Genomic DNA, 15,715 nt, shown 5'->3' with positions numbered 1-15,715 from the left:
AGCTGATTCTGAGATTAATGCTAGGTTTCAGCCAAAGCTATACTTTTTAATTCAATTTTAGCAGCATGTGTGTGTTTGTGAAGTCGCAGAGTAAAAATGACAGAGAATTGTGAGAAAGGAAACAAATACAACTCTGGGAAGAAACAGAAGGTTTGTTCCTTGAGCAAAAAGCCATGTCAAAAATTTGATGAAATAGATTTTAGTTGAGGAAATCCATGATGCACTGTAAAAGCACTGATGTATTCAACAAACTATAAATAACTGGAACAGCTGGATGGAAAGGAATTGAGTGGATGTGGATTGATGTGGAGAATAAAGACTGGCAGCAGTGAAGCAAATTGTTCATGTCTATGTCATAGAAATTTAAAGAAGGCGTTCATAATTAAACAGAACACCATGTTCAACCCAGTGTAATTCTGTTGTTTTGTATCTGATCAAAAAAGTTGCTATTCCTACAGTAACAATTGCATCTGAATTTTATCCAGTAACATCGTATGTGTGCAAGTTTTTAAAATTATTTATTTGTAAGGTTTGGGTATCACTCGCTGGCCAGCATTTATTAGGAGAAACTGAGTACTGCAGATGCTGGAGATCAGAGTCGAGAGTGTGATGCTAGAAAAGCACAGCTGGTCAGGCAGCATCAAGGAGCAGGAGAATCGATGTTTCAGGCATAAGCCCTTCTTCGGGAATGAGCATTTATTGTTTATCCCTAGTTGTCCTTGAGAAGGTGCAGCTGAACTGCCTCCTTGAATCCCTGCAGGCCATGTGCTGAAGGTAGCTCCACAATGCCATTTGGGAGGGAATTCCAGTTTAAAGTTAAAAAGTTAAATGTTAAAAGCTGCATTGTTATTTGTTGTTTTTCTGACCCGTTAGTCTTTTCTCAGTTATTGAGATTGACATTCTGTCTGTTGGGAATATCTCATATAATAATGTACATAACTTCATTAATGTCCAATCTTTTGATTATTCTTCTGATGTCCTGTTTAGGGCTCATGTGTTAGGGCAGGTTGTATAAGTGATGCTTGTGTTTCTATGATCTAATGCTGATGTTTAAGATTAAATTACTGACGAGGATGATAGGGTTGCTCTTGTCCATTTGAAGAGGCATTTCAACAGGCAGGGAATAGAGGGATATGGAGCACGTGCATGCAGATGGGATTATTTTAGAATGGCGTCATGGTCAGCACAGCCCAGGTGGGCCGAGGGACCTGTTTCTGGTGCTGTACTGTCTATGTTATGTTCTATGAATGACAGAGGTGGAATGGTTCGATTTTCTGACTAAGTAGAAGTTGCATCAATTTTGGTGAGTATTTTTCGCCACAAAACCAAGCAGGGTTTCTTGCTGTATCTTACCAAAGTCACTACGTTACTTCCACCCATTTTATCACACAGTGTTCCTGGAGTAACTTATCACTTACTGGTGATCCTGAAATTAGCCAGGAACACCTGGTGCTAATGCCATCTTGAAAAACCTGTTGTGCACCTGGACAAGTACTATCAGTTTGAAGCTGTTCTACACAGATCCTGATATTTGCTCCAGATCGTGGCAGATGCCGGGAAATCCATACCCTACTTTGTTGCATGTGCCTGCAGGTCCTATTGGACAGGGTTTTGCAGAAGTTGGACATCTTTTCCCCCCAACACCAGCAGAGAAGCTACAATACCAGACCACACTAGCCTAGCCCAAGTATGGTTCTCAGGTCAGTGCTGTCTTAGCCATTGGGAGGATTGTACAGCCCTGTAGGAAGAAGATCAATGACCAACTCCAGTCTGTCAGTCGAAGTGTCATCATCTTTTCTCTGAAACTTCATACTTACTCCAACTCCCACCAACTCTTATGTCCTACCACTCAGATGTCTGCTACATCTTCCTCCCCTCACCCATGCTGAAATACAACACCATTGAATTGCATTAATCATGCTAGTTTCTCCCCTTGATTTAATTTTAACTTTCTATCACCTCTAATACTTAATCCTCTTTTTAAGTACATATGGTGCAGCTCTCCCCAACTTCTGGGGAACCAGAGTTGATCTGCTAGTTGGGTGGTAATGATATAGTGTCATGAGGTTATATAATGTGCTTGAATATAATTTTGCTGCTTCTGAACGCCCATAGTGCATCATGGATTTTTAAAATTCATTCACAGGATGAGGCTATCACTGGCTAGGCCAGCATTTATTGCTCATCCCTAATTGCCCTGAGTTAAGTGTCAACCACATTAACCACCATTAAAGTACTGCAATTAAGAATCTGATCATGACCATGAAACCATTGTCAACTGCCAGAAGCACCCTCCACCCCAGCTGTTCACTAAGGTCTTTTAGGGAAGGAAAGTGCCATCCTTCCCTTGGCTGGCCTACAAGTGACTCCAGACCAACAGCAATGTTGTTAACTCTTAGCTGCCCTCTGGGTAACCAGGAATGGCCAAAGAATTGCTGGCCTAGCCAGTGATGCCCTCAACCCGTGAATAAATTTTTAAAAATCACTGCTGTGGATTTGGGGACAAATGTAGGCAAGACCAGGTAAGGATGGCAATTCCTTCTCGAGTGAACATTTGTGTACATAGAACATAGAACATAGAACATAGAACAATACAGCACAGAACAGGCCCTTCGGCCCACGATGTTGTGCCGCACTTCTATCCTAGATTAAGCACCCATCCATGTACCTATCCAAATGCCGCTTAAAGGTCGCCAATGAATCTGACTCTACCACTCCCTCGGGCAGCGCATTCCATGCCCCCACCACTCTCTGGGTAAAGAACCCACCCCTGACATCTCCCCTATACCTTCCACCCTTCACCTTAAATTTATGTCCCCTTGTAACACTCTGTTGTACCCGGGGAAAAAGTTTCTGACTGTCTACTCTATCTATTCCTCTGATCATCTTATAAACCTCTATCAAGTCACCCCTCATCCTTCGCCGTTCCAACGAGAAAAGGCCGAGAACTCTCAACCTATCCTCGTACGACCTACTCTCCATTCCAGGCAACATCCTGGTAAATCTTCTCTGCACCCTCTCCAAAGCTTCCACATCTTTCCTAAAGTGAGGCGACCAGAACTGCACACAGTACTCCAAATGTGGCCTAACCAAAGTCCTGTACAGCTGCAACATCACCTCACGACTCTTGAATTCAATCCCTCTGCTAATGAACGATAATACTCCATAGGCCTTCTTACAAACTCTATCCACCTGAGTGGCAACCTTCAAAGATCTATGTACATAGACCCCAAGATCCCTCTGTTCCTCCACCTGACCAAGAACCCTACCATTAACCCTGTATTCCGCATTCTTATTTGTTCTTCCAAAATGGACAACCTCACACTTGGCAGGGTTGAACTCCATCTGCCACTCCTCAGCCCAGCTCTGCATCATATCTAAGTCCCTCTGCAGCCGACAACAGCCCTCCTCACTGTCCACAACTCCACCTATCTTTGTATCATCTGCAAATTTACTGACCCACCCTTCGACTCCCTCCTCTAAGTCATTAATAAAAATTACAAACAGCAGAGGACCCAGAACTGATCCCTGCGGAACTCCACTTGTAACTGGACTCCATGCTGAATATTTACCATCTACCACCACTCTCTGACTTCGACCGGTTAGCCAGTTTTCTATCCAATTGGCCAAATTTCCCTCTATCCCATGCCTCCTGACTTTCCGCATAAGCCTACCATGGGGAACCTTATCAAATGCCTTACTAAAATCCATGTACACTACATCCACTGCTCTACCCTCATCCACATGCTTGGTAACCTCCTCGAAGAATTCAATAAGACTTGTAAGGCAAGACCTACCCTTCACAAATCCGTACCAGATGAGTTTTTCTGTCAATCAACATGGTCATCATTAGGTTTATCATTCCACACGTTTTCATTGAATTCAAATTCCACCATTTGCCATGATTTGAACCTGGGTGTCATGAACATTACCTGAATTAACAGTCTGCCAATAATACCACAAGGCCATCACCTCCACAATCGTATGCCCCAAATTTAACTTGTTACCTCTATTTTTAAGCTGATCTATAGAACAAAATGGAATTTGTTCCAATTTGAAGATGGGATTTAATCACTTCAGATGATTCTACTGACTCATTCTCAGTGAAGTTCTCGACTTAGAGTGCATTCTGTGCCCTTGTCACCCTCTGCTTCTTCTAAGTGTTGTTCAACATGGGGGCGTATTGATTTATCAGGTGAGGGGATGGGGTCGGGGCTATGTGGCAATCAGCAGGAGGCTTACTTGTCCATGTTTGACCTACAAGAATCCAAAGTGAATGTTTGAACTTCAAGGGCCACTCCCACCTGACTACATGCCATCTTTGCTGGGTCTCTCCTGGTGATGTATTATGTCATATTGGCTGACGGACGTGATTTTGAGTATAACTATGTCACAGTTTTGCTTACTATTCTGTGGACAGCTCTCAAACTTTGGCACTTGTCCCCAGATGAAAATGCATGCAACATCTGCTGTTTATGATCATGGCTTGTACTCAATTCTTCAATTGTTGTTCTATTATTTCAGATTTAGCCTGGATGACTTACTCACTTATATGTTGGTGCCCTGAGACCTGCTTGAGGATGCTGATTTCCTGTGCAGTAGATGTACAAATCTCTTCCAATTCCTCTGGAGTCAGATGCTCAGATGTAATGTCAATAATCTTTACAGCATATTCTATTTCTGTCTTCCTCTCGATACAGCGCCTGACAATACTGCTAACACCCCTGGGAAGAGATGGAAAAGAACAGTAAATAAACTCCAGATTGACTTAGTTCAAGTTTTAAACTGAGGGCTCACAGTAATTGTGTGAATCTGTAGATGGACTAGATCAAGAACTGCCCAAGTACAGAAAGCAGGAAAATAAAATTGAGAAGCATATCAACCATAATTAAATGACAGAGCAGACTCAATGAGCTGAATACCCTAATTCTGCTCTTATATCGTATAATCTTATGGTCAACTTCTGTCTTATTCTGGATTAGTGGTGCTGGAAGAGCACAGCAGTTCAGGCAGCATCCAACGAGCAGCGAAATCGACGTTTCGGGCAAAAGCCCTTCATCAGGAATAAAATTTTATTCCTGATGAAGGGCTTTTGCCCGAAACGTCGATTTCGCTGCTCGTTGGATGCTGCCTGAACTTCTGTGCTCTTCCAGCACCACTAATCCAGTATTTGGTTTTCAGCATCTGCAGTCATTGTTTTTACCTTATTCTGACTTATTCTGTTGTAGTAATTCAAACAGATTAAAAGAGTAAGTGATTCAAAATACACTTGCTTCACACTCCCAACCCCCTGTACAAATGGGATTGTTTGCTCTTCACATATCTTGAGGATTTTTTCAAAGGAAAGTTATGTTTTATTTTTCAGTGTTTAGTCCATTTCTTCTGGATAATTTAACATTGAGCAACAGGACAATGCCCTAAATCACAAAGTAGCCTTTTGAATCAGTTCCAGTTGATTTGAACACTTTTTGCATCCATTAGGGACCTATCAGGGTGGGCATCTGAATGACTTTTCTCCTTCCTGCATCACAGCAGCAAGGCCAGTAACATGAGTTCGACTGGGACAACACTACTATTATAGGACAAACCAAACAGAGAACAGCTAGGGAATTCCTAGAAGCATGGCACTCATCCACAGATTCTATCAACAAACACATCGACCCGGACCCAATATATCGGCCACTGCAGCGGACAGCTGGAACGGACAACTGGAAGCAGCAGAGACAAACCACTATAAATACCGGAGGAAACATCACAGAAGCGCTTCACAGGAGGCTCCCAAGCACTGAGGATGTCACCTAGACAGGGGACAAAATGTCTGCATCACAAATTCCCAGCTCGGCGAACAGAACCATAACAGTTTGAAGATCACTGATTTTCCAATCTGTCCTCTATATTTTGATCTTCTGAAACACAGAACACAAAAAAGTACAGCACAGGAACAGAACCTTCTAAATTAATCCCATTTGCCTCCATATGATCCATATCCCTCTACTTCTTGCCTGTTCATGTGTCTATCTAAATGTCTCTTAAATGTTGCTACTGTATCTGCTTCTACCACTTCCCCTGCAATCCAGGCACTGACTCCCTCTGTGTGATAAACCTTCCTCACACACCGCCTTCAAACTTATCCTTTCTCATCTTAAACCTATGTCTCCAAACATTTAACATTTCCACCCTGGGAGAAAGACTCGATCAACCCTATGTACATTTTTTAGTGTCGCCTTTTTTTGCTTTATTCTATTCATTTTGTCGGTGGATTGGTGGTCAACATTTCGCAAAATTAGAAAATGTAAAGTTGCAGAAGAATGCTATTTAATTATTGCATCTGCATTGGCCATTCAAATGAGCATCATTACCTTGTGCCAATCTCACCTTTTTCCCCATATACTTACACAATTGTCCAATGCCCTATTGAATGCCTCAATTGGACTTGCTTCCACTACATTTCTAGGCAGTACATTTCACACCTAACTACTTGCTATGTGAAAATCTTTTTGCTCATATCATACTTAGTCCACTTGCAAATCACTTTAAGTTTATTCCCTCTTTCTTTTTTTTAAATTCATTTGTGGAAGGTTGGCATTGCTGGCTGGCCAGCATTTATTGCACGTCACCAGTTTCTCTGGAGAAGATGGTGGAGAACTGCCTTTTTGAACCGCTGCAATCCACTTGCTGTGGGTTGATCCACAATGCCATTGGGGAGGGAATTTCAGGATTTTGACCCTACGGCACTGAAGGAACAGTGATTTGTTTCCAATTCAGGATAGTGAGTGGTTTGGAGGGGAACTTGAAGGTGGTGGTGTTCTCATGTATTGGCTGTCGTTGTCCTTCTACATGGAAGTGGTCATGGGTTTGAAAGGTGCTGTCTAAGGATCTTTGGTGAATTTCTGATGTTCATATTGTAGATAGTATATGCTGCTGAGTATCAGTGGTGAAGGGACTGAACGATTGTGCATGTAGTGCCTATCAAGTGTGTTGCTTTTTGTCTTGTATGGTATCAAACTTCTTGAGAGTTATTGGAGCTGCATCCATCCAGGCAAGTGGGGAGTATTCCATCACACTCCTGATTTGAGCTTTGTACATGATGGACAGGCTTTGGGGAGTCAGGAGATGAGTTACTTGCTGCAGTATTCCTAGTCACTGACCTGCTCTTGTCTCCACTGTGGAAAAAGTGAGGACTGCAGATGCTGGAGATCAGAGCTGAAAATGTGTTGCTGGAAAAGCGCAGCAGGTCAGGCAGCATCCAAGGAGCAGGAGAATTGACATTTTGGGCATGAGCCCTCATTCAGGAAGAAGGAGAAACATCGATTCTCCTGCTCCTTGGATGCTGCCTGACCTGCTGCGCTTTTTCAGTAACACATTTTCAAGTCTTGTCTCCACTGTGTTTATGTGGCACGTCCAGTTGAGCTTCTTGTCAATGATAACCCCCAGGATGTTGATATTGGGGGATTCAGTGATGCTAATACCATTGAATCATCAAGGGGCAGTGGCTAGATTGTCCCTTATTGGTGACGGTCTTAGCTTGGCATTTTTCTGGTGTGAATGCTACTTCCCACTTGTCAACTCAAGCCTGGATATTGTGTCGATCTTGTTGCATTTGAACTTGGACTGCTTCAGTATCTAGGAGTTGTGAATGTTGCTGAACATTGTGCAATTATTGGTGAGCATCCCCACTTCTGATCTAATGATGGAGGGCATGTCATTGATGAAACAGCTGAAAATGGTTAGGGATAGGACACTACCCTGATGGCTCCTGCAGAGCTGAGATGATGACTGACCTGCAACAACCACGACCATCTTCCTACGTGCCAGGTTTGTCTTTCTTGATCCGTTTATGAGCAGTAACAGTTCCGCCCTATCCACTCAATCCAACACACTCATAATCCTGAAAATGTCTTCTCTCCAAGGAGAAAGTCCAAACTTCTTCACTCTATCCTCATAACTGAAATTTCTCATGCCTGGGATCACTCTTGCAAATTTTTTCTGCACTTTCCCCAATGCGATCACATCCTTGTGTTGCCCAGAACTGTACATAATGCTCCAGGGCAAGTCTAACAAGTGTCTTGTAAACATTCAACATCATCTCCTTGCTTTTATACTCCGTACCCCTATTAATAAAGCCTATGCTTTATTATGCTTTATTAACTGCTCTCCTTACCTGTTCTGTTACTGATGATCTATGTACATAAACACCTATGTTCCTCTACTCCTGCAGCTCCTTTAGAATTGTACTACTTATTTTATATTGTATTTCAATGTTCTTCCTACCAAATTGCATCATCTCAAACTTTAACATATTAAATCTTCTTCACTACCTATTTACTCACTGAACCAAATTATCATCTCATGGAGTTTTGCATTGACTTCTTCACAATTTAGACTTCTTCCAGGCTTCATGTCATCTGCAACTTTGAAATTTTCCCCTGCATATCAAGATCTAGACTATTAAATTATATCAAGAAAAACAAGAGTTCCAATAACAAGTTTGGGGAAATCCACTATAAACCTTCCTCCAGCTCAAAAAATATCCACTGTGTTTCCTGTCATTCAGACAATTTTGTACACACATTGCTACTGGCCCTTTTATACCATTGCCTTTCCTGACAAGGCTGTTGTGCAGCATAATATCAAATATTTGGAAGTCCATGTATACGACATCAACAGTGTTACCCTGATTGAGCCATCCTGTTACCTGCTCAAAAACTTCAGCAAGTCAGTTAAACATGATTTCCTTTAGAAATACATGCTGACACTTCCTAATCAATCCACTCTTTTCCGTTGTGACTACTAATTTTGTCCCAAATAGTTATTTCAAGAAACTTCTCCACCATGAAGTTATACAGACTGTTTTATAGTTTATCCTTACAATCTTTCTTGAACAGGCCATAATGCTTGTGATTCTCCAGTTTTTTGGCTCCTTCCTGAGTCCAGAGAAAATTGAGGCCAGCACCCACAATTTCCACTCTCACTCTCTTCAAAATCCTGACCCAGTGCCTTGTCAACTTTAAGTACAAACAATCTATCCAACACTTCATTATCAAATCTGAACCCTTTCAGAGGTGAGACTCTGAATCAGTTTCCTCCTTTGCCATATTATCAATTATCTATTATCAATTCCTAATTGTTCTTGAGAAGGTGGTGATGAGCTGTCTACTTGCAATCCATTTGGCTCAAGGATATCCACAATGCTGTTAGCGAAAGGTTTCCATGAATTTGACTCAATGACATTGAGGGAACAAGAATATCTTCCCAAGTCAGAATAGTGAATGGAAAGGAACCTGCAGGCAGCAGCTATGTACTCCATGTAGTGACCATGGAAGTCCATCAACAGTGCTACCCTCCTTCAGTCTTCCTGTTACGCCCTCAAAAATGTTAACAAGTCAGTTAAATATGATTTTCCTTTCCAAATTAAACCCACCATTTTCCTTGTGACTCCTAATTCTAATGTATGTTCTGCCTTTGTCCTTCTAGATGGAAAGTGGTTTCTAAGGAGTTTTGTTGACCTCAAATGACCTCCAGCATCTGCAGTCCTCACTTTCTCCTCAAATTCAGAATCTTTGTTTCTGGCCTACTTCTGTGCTTATCTGTAATTAGTTTAAATCTTCCTGAATTATGGTCAGTAATGTGTGCCCTCTGCCTCCTACCTCCAACCATTTACACATCTACCACTTGCCTGTGTTCATTGCCTAAAATTAGGTCTGTCACTGCCTCCCTCTCATGTAGGACTTTCAATATGCTACCTTTCAAAGATCTCCTGCACACATTTTAAGAATTCTTCCCCGCTAAGGACTTTGTCTCTCCCAGTTCATATTGGGGATATTGAAATCCTATACAATTAACACTGTATTCTTTATCCACTTCTCTGAGATTTGTCTATATCAGTGTGTCTGGAGACAAGGCTGTCTAAAGTCTGACTGAGATGTACAGTGTTATCAATAGTTTATTTGGGCAAAATACTGTCTACAATATGTCTTGGTTAGTGTACTATCCACAGGCTGTCTAGGAAGGATGCCATCTAGAGTTTGTCTGATTATAATGTAGTGTCTATAGTCTGGATGATACTGTCTACAGTCCATCAAGGGGAACACTGTTTGTAGTCTGTTGAGAGGGATTACTGTCTATAGTCTGTCTCAAGGCTTACTGTCTACAATCTGTCTAGGAGAATACTGTCTACATTCTGTCCAGAAGGATACTGTCTGCAGCCTGTCTAGGGGAATGCCATCTACAACCTGTCTAGGGAACCAAGTACAGTCTGTCCAAGGGATTACTATCTACAGCCTGCCTCAGGGATTAATGTCTACAGCCTATTTAGGGGATTACTGTCTACAGCCTTTTGAGGGGAATACTGCATACAGGGGTCTAGAGGCGACTGTCCAACTAATGAGCAATTGAATTAAGACTGACTGTTGCTCTGCAGACAGCATTGTATCACCATTGCTAAAATGAAAAGAGCTGTGACGGATAACTCCTTTTGTGCTCTGGAGCTTTCATCTACAGACTTTGCTCTCCTGTTTCTATTTTTCCACACCCAATATGTGCTTTCCATATTCTAATCTATTGTTGACTTCATTTTACCAAATGAGTTCATGGAGATGTAGCAATGCCATTGTGGATGGGGTAGGAATATGATGGGGTAGGACTCCTGTTCTGCTGCTGGATGAAGAGCTGATTCCATGGTTATCAGATGTCATGACGGGCCATTTCTTTGAGTGCTTGTACTGTTGTTAAGCTGCTGTAGCCACTGGTCCAGTGGTGCAGGTGCTGGTACACACCCATTTTCCCTGTTGTTTTACATCTTCTTGACGTAAAAATTAATCTTCCCAGGATGGTCTCTGGGTATCTGACCTTGCTCCATGCTGTTCTGAAACATGGCCCAGCCATCAAAGTTACCTCTGCTTGCTGAGTGCTCACTTTATCTCAGGGACAGTTGTAACATTCATGATTTTTTTCTCCTTGTATGAGATGCCAAAAATATGGTGCAAACAATGAAAATGGAAATGATTGTGTTTACTCTGTTGACAGCTGAAAGCCTTCCAACACATCCCAGCAGTTTAAGAAAGCGCTGAGAACACAGACCTGAGGGCTAACGTGGTGTTATTCCATGCTCCTGAAAGCTGATTGTTGCCCTTATGTGTGCATTCAATTCTGCATCAACATACTGTCACCATGAACACAAGGTAGCAGCAAGTATTAGATATTTCCAGTTGGATGTTGTTTAACACGATCAAGGGCAGAGATGTGACACCTTGTCGCATGATTATAGTTTTCTTGACAATTATAGTCAGGAAGAACAAGTTATAAGTACGGAAGAGACAATCCACGAGTCTTCATACATGAACTTCCATCTTAGCAGTTAATAAGGCATTATTAGCAGAGAGGAGTTCCCTGCAAGATGATATGTATTTTTGTCATTGTTTTCAGTCTGGAAAGCTTATAGAGTTTGCTGCCTAATCTAACATGCTGATTAGCATGGAGAAGAAAAGCAGGGACTTAGACAGGAAACAGTGAATGATATTACTACGTATGTGTCTCGCTGTGTGAACATGCTGCTCAAAGTGAATGCACTTTGTGGCCGGTAGTTCCTAGCTTCATTCCCCACTAATAATGTTTAGTATCAGTGACCATGCCTCCCATGATAAGGTGAAGTTTTCTGCACAACCATCATGCCAACTTCTAAATTTATTTGAAAGTTTTCACAAAACTTTAGCCTGAGCGATTAAAAAGGATACTGGCTGGATGGCTATAAATTTAGCACATGGGGACGATTCAAAACAAAGATGCTGCCAGACTGCTGACAGTTCGTGTTATGACCAGCTGAGTTGGGGCGAATCTGCTCCTCTCTGTTCAACCACTCTTGTTGGCCACAATAAATGGTTTTAAGCTCTTTTCACTCCCTGGTTATACCTTTCTCCAGGTAAAATGAAGTCTAATGTTTTCATCAGAAATAATATGGCACCAATTGCAAGGTTCCTTTCAGAGAAGGAACAAACAGATCTATTGCATAAAAGCAGAGCACAGTGAATGCTGGAAATTTAAAATAAGCACAGAAAATACAGGAGAAACTCAGAAGGTTTGGTATCATCTGGCCAGCATCTTGTGACAATGTTACTGTGCTTCTGGACGGAGAAAAATACATCTCTATCTTGCTTTTATAGATCTCACGAAAACATTCAACAGAGTTATATAGAATTTTTTAATAGAACAGATGCTTAGAGAAAACTGCATCAAAATTCTTTTGGACTTATTCGCCCTGTGTGATGCTGCCAAACAATTTGATGTCAGCATTTCTGTCAGTTTCATGTCCATCCTCTACCAGGATGGCCTCAGGGGTTTCTGCTTCTTCATGGAAAATAGGCTTGAACTGTCCCTATCCAAGACCAGTCTCGTCTGCCAACCCAAGCTCATTCCCAGATTGAACAACTTCTCTTTTAACTCTTCTCACTTTCTTCAGGTCAAAGATGTGGCCATGGCTACCTATGTGGGCCCTAGTTATGCCTGCCTCTTTGGGTATATGGAACATTCCTTATTCCAGTCCTACCTGATCCCTGCCTCCCTCTCTCATCTGGAATTGGTAAAGTATATCCATTTCGCTTCCAATTTCCACCCCACTCTCACCATCACCTGGCCCATCACTCCTCCCTTCCCTTCCTCGACATCTGTTTCCACTTCTAGGGATAGGCTGGCCACCAATATCCACGACAAATGCACCGACCTCCACAGATACCTTGACTAAACATCCTCACGTCTTGTTTCCTGTAAAGACTCTATCCATTCTCTCAGTTCCTCAGTTTCTGTTGCATCTGTTCTTCAACAAGGTAGTCTTTGAAATGTCAACCACCTTCCTCAATAGAGGATACCCCAGCACCACGGACAACAGATCCCTCAGATATGTCTGAACCATCTCCCACATTTCCGCCCTCATCCCCTGTGTGCCCTCCCATAACAGCGATAAGGTTCCTCTTGTCCTCACCCACTATCCCACCAGTATCCACATCCACAGGATCATTAATAGTCATTTCCATCACCTCCAGTGGGATGGCACAGTGAGACACATAATCCCCTTCCCTCCCTTGTCAGCCTTCTGCAAGGATGATTTCCTCCACAATGCCCTGATCCTGAATCATCTACACATCCACTCCTCAATCACCTACTGATTGATTGGGGCTCGAGAATACATCACCAGCAGGATGATTGTCCCCTTTTTATTTCTAAACTCTACCCACAGGTGTTCTGATGCAGAACTCGAAACGTTAACTTTGCTTTCTCTCCATAGATGCTGAGTTCCTCCAGCAATTCTCGTTTCTGTTTCAGATTTCCTGCAGTTCTTTGTTTTGTTATATAAATTACACCTGTTTTCTACAGAGTTTAGAAATGAAAGGGGCGGCCTGATTTAAGTCTTCAAGATATTAACAGCAAAAAACAGGAAGATAAAGTTAAATTATTTCCACTGGTTGACGATTCTAGAACTAGGGGGCATTGTCTAAAAGTTATGTCTAGATTGCTTGGGAGAAATGTTAGGAAGCACTTCTACACACAAAGATTTGGAACTCTCTTCCACAACTGACTATTGATATTAGATTAACTAATAATTTTAAATCTGAGATAGGTCCTTTTTGTTAAGCAAAGGTATTAAGGGATATGAGCCAAAAGCAGCCACATGGAGTTAGGCCAGAGAGCAGCCAGGATCTCATAAAATGGCCTACTCCTGTTTCTGTATTCCTAGAGAAAAAGGTTAATTAATAACCTTGCTATAGAAGGAGCCTTTTGAAGTTAATATGATAAAATTCCATGTTAATTTTATTTGTGTTGTAATTTATTCTTAAACTAGAGTCTTAAGACTGAAGAAGGGAGACTATGAAGGCATGAAGGACAAGATGGCTGTATTAGATTGGGAAAAGACACAAAAAGATTTGATGGAAAACTGGCAACAGCTAGTTTTAATCAGCCTCTAAGGCACAAACACTCAAAGGGAAGTCTAAATGAACCATGGCTACCAAAACAGCTAAAGATTGTGCAAAAACAGAGGAACTAGCTTATAAAGGGTGTCAGAAGGGAAGCCTCAGGATTGAAAACAGGTTGGAAGTCAGAAACAGAGAACCAAAAGGAAGGAAATAGAGAAAATGAATACAAGCCAAGGAGAAAGATAAAGGTGGATAATCAAAGAGGTTCAGAAAATGTTCCAGTAATATTAGGCAAGCAAGGTACAGCTGAGAATTGAACATTTTAGTATTGATAAAAACAAAGCACTTGGGAAAGTTAACTGAATTGAGGTGTGACAACCCTCCCTGGACTGGATGAATTTCATGGTGATTTTCTTTCTATATTCTGTAGTTTCTGGAAAGATGACAGAAGACTGGAATGTAACAAATGTTGCTCCAAATTTAAGAAAGAAGTGAGGGGGGAAGTGGAGGGGGAGAGGGAATGGAGAGATATTGGTTCACATGAAGTGAGGGGGGAAGTGGAGGGGGAGAGGGAATGGAGAGATATTGGTTCACATGAAGTGAGGGGGGAAGTGGAGGGGGAGAGGGAATGGAGAGATATTGGTTCACATGAAGCTGATTGTTTGGAAAATAGCAGAATCTGTTATACAGCATGTGGTAATTGAACATTGTGAAAACAATGGTAAAACTAGTCAGACACATGGATTTAGAAAAGAGAAATCATATTAAACAAACCCATTCAAATGCTTTTTTTAGAATTGCTAAAGTGTGGAAACAGGCCATTCGGCCAACAAGTCCACACCGACTCTCCAAAGAGCATCCCATCCAGACTCACCACCATAACCTATCCCTGTAACCCTGCATTTTGCATGGCTAATCCACACGTTATGGACACTACAGGCATTTTAACATTGCCAATCCACCTAACCTGCACATCTTTGGACTGTGGGTGGAAACCAGAGGACACATAGATAGACACATAGAGAGAATGTGCCAACTCTAAACAGACAGTTGTGTGGGGCTGGAATCAAACATGGATCCCTGGTGCTGTGATGCAGCAGCGCTAATGACTGAACCACTGTGTCATCACAGACTGGTCAAGAGCTTCAAGTTGCTCTGAGGATATTACGTGCAGCATAACTAAACAGGGAGTATGGTATATTTGGATTTTCAGAAAGCTTTTGATAAGGTCCCACAGAAATTTAGTAACGAAAATTAATGTGTGTGAGATTGGGAGTAATTTATGACTAAGCACTGAGAATTGGTTAAGAGACAGAAAATTAAGAGTAGGAATAAATGCTTCATTCACACGATGGTAGACTGTTGACCGTAGGTGCTGAAAGGGTCACAGCTATGGTCACAACTGTATGTGATCTATACAAATAATTTACATGTAGATGATTGAGATTCATTGTAATATTTCCAAATTTGAAAATGGCCAAAACTACCTGGTTGTGAAAAGAATCCAATAAGGTTTTGAAATAACCTTAGAGGCCAGTATCTCAGCACCAAGTCACCCTTGATTTGCATGTGCACTGTACATGGACTGTGACTAATCAGTTAAACACCAGTCTCCAGAGTGAGGAGACATTCGGAATCTGTTGTTTCTACCAATCAGAAAGTGCTCCCTGATTGGCCCAGGTTAATAATCCTAATCAAGAATCTCATATAATGAGATCATGTGGGCATTGTTGCAATCACTACATCCCTCACCACCTCGGTCTGGGCATACAGACCTGGTCCTTCTTTTGTAGCTTTTCCTGGGATGTTGT

General features: G+C 41.8%; 1 protein-coding gene across 2 annotated transcripts in view; it reads right to left on the bottom strand.

The window, feature by feature from the left end:
* Nucleotides 1-15,715, bottom strand: part of LOC140491280 (phosphorylase b kinase gamma catalytic chain, skeletal muscle/heart isoform-like) — a 116,499-nt gene that overhangs the window by 92,165 nt on the left and 8,619 nt on the right. Inside the window, exon 2 of one of the 2 annotated variants that reach the window (XM_072589249.1) lies at nt 4,545-4,724. In XM_072589249.1, coding sequence (XP_072445350.1) covers nt 4,545-4,724 — 180 coding nt within the window. The remainder of the gene's footprint in view (nt 1-4,544; nt 4,725-15,715) is intronic. The other variant, XM_072589248.1, reaches the window with a different exon arrangement.

This window comes from Chiloscyllium punctatum, chromosome 19, assembly GCF_047496795.1.
Source record: "Chiloscyllium punctatum isolate Juve2018m chromosome 19, sChiPun1.3, whole genome shotgun sequence".
Taxonomy (NCBI): domain Eukaryota; kingdom Metazoa; phylum Chordata; class Chondrichthyes; order Orectolobiformes; family Hemiscylliidae; genus Chiloscyllium; species Chiloscyllium punctatum.
This window is presented reverse-complemented; position numbering and strand designations above follow the sequence as displayed.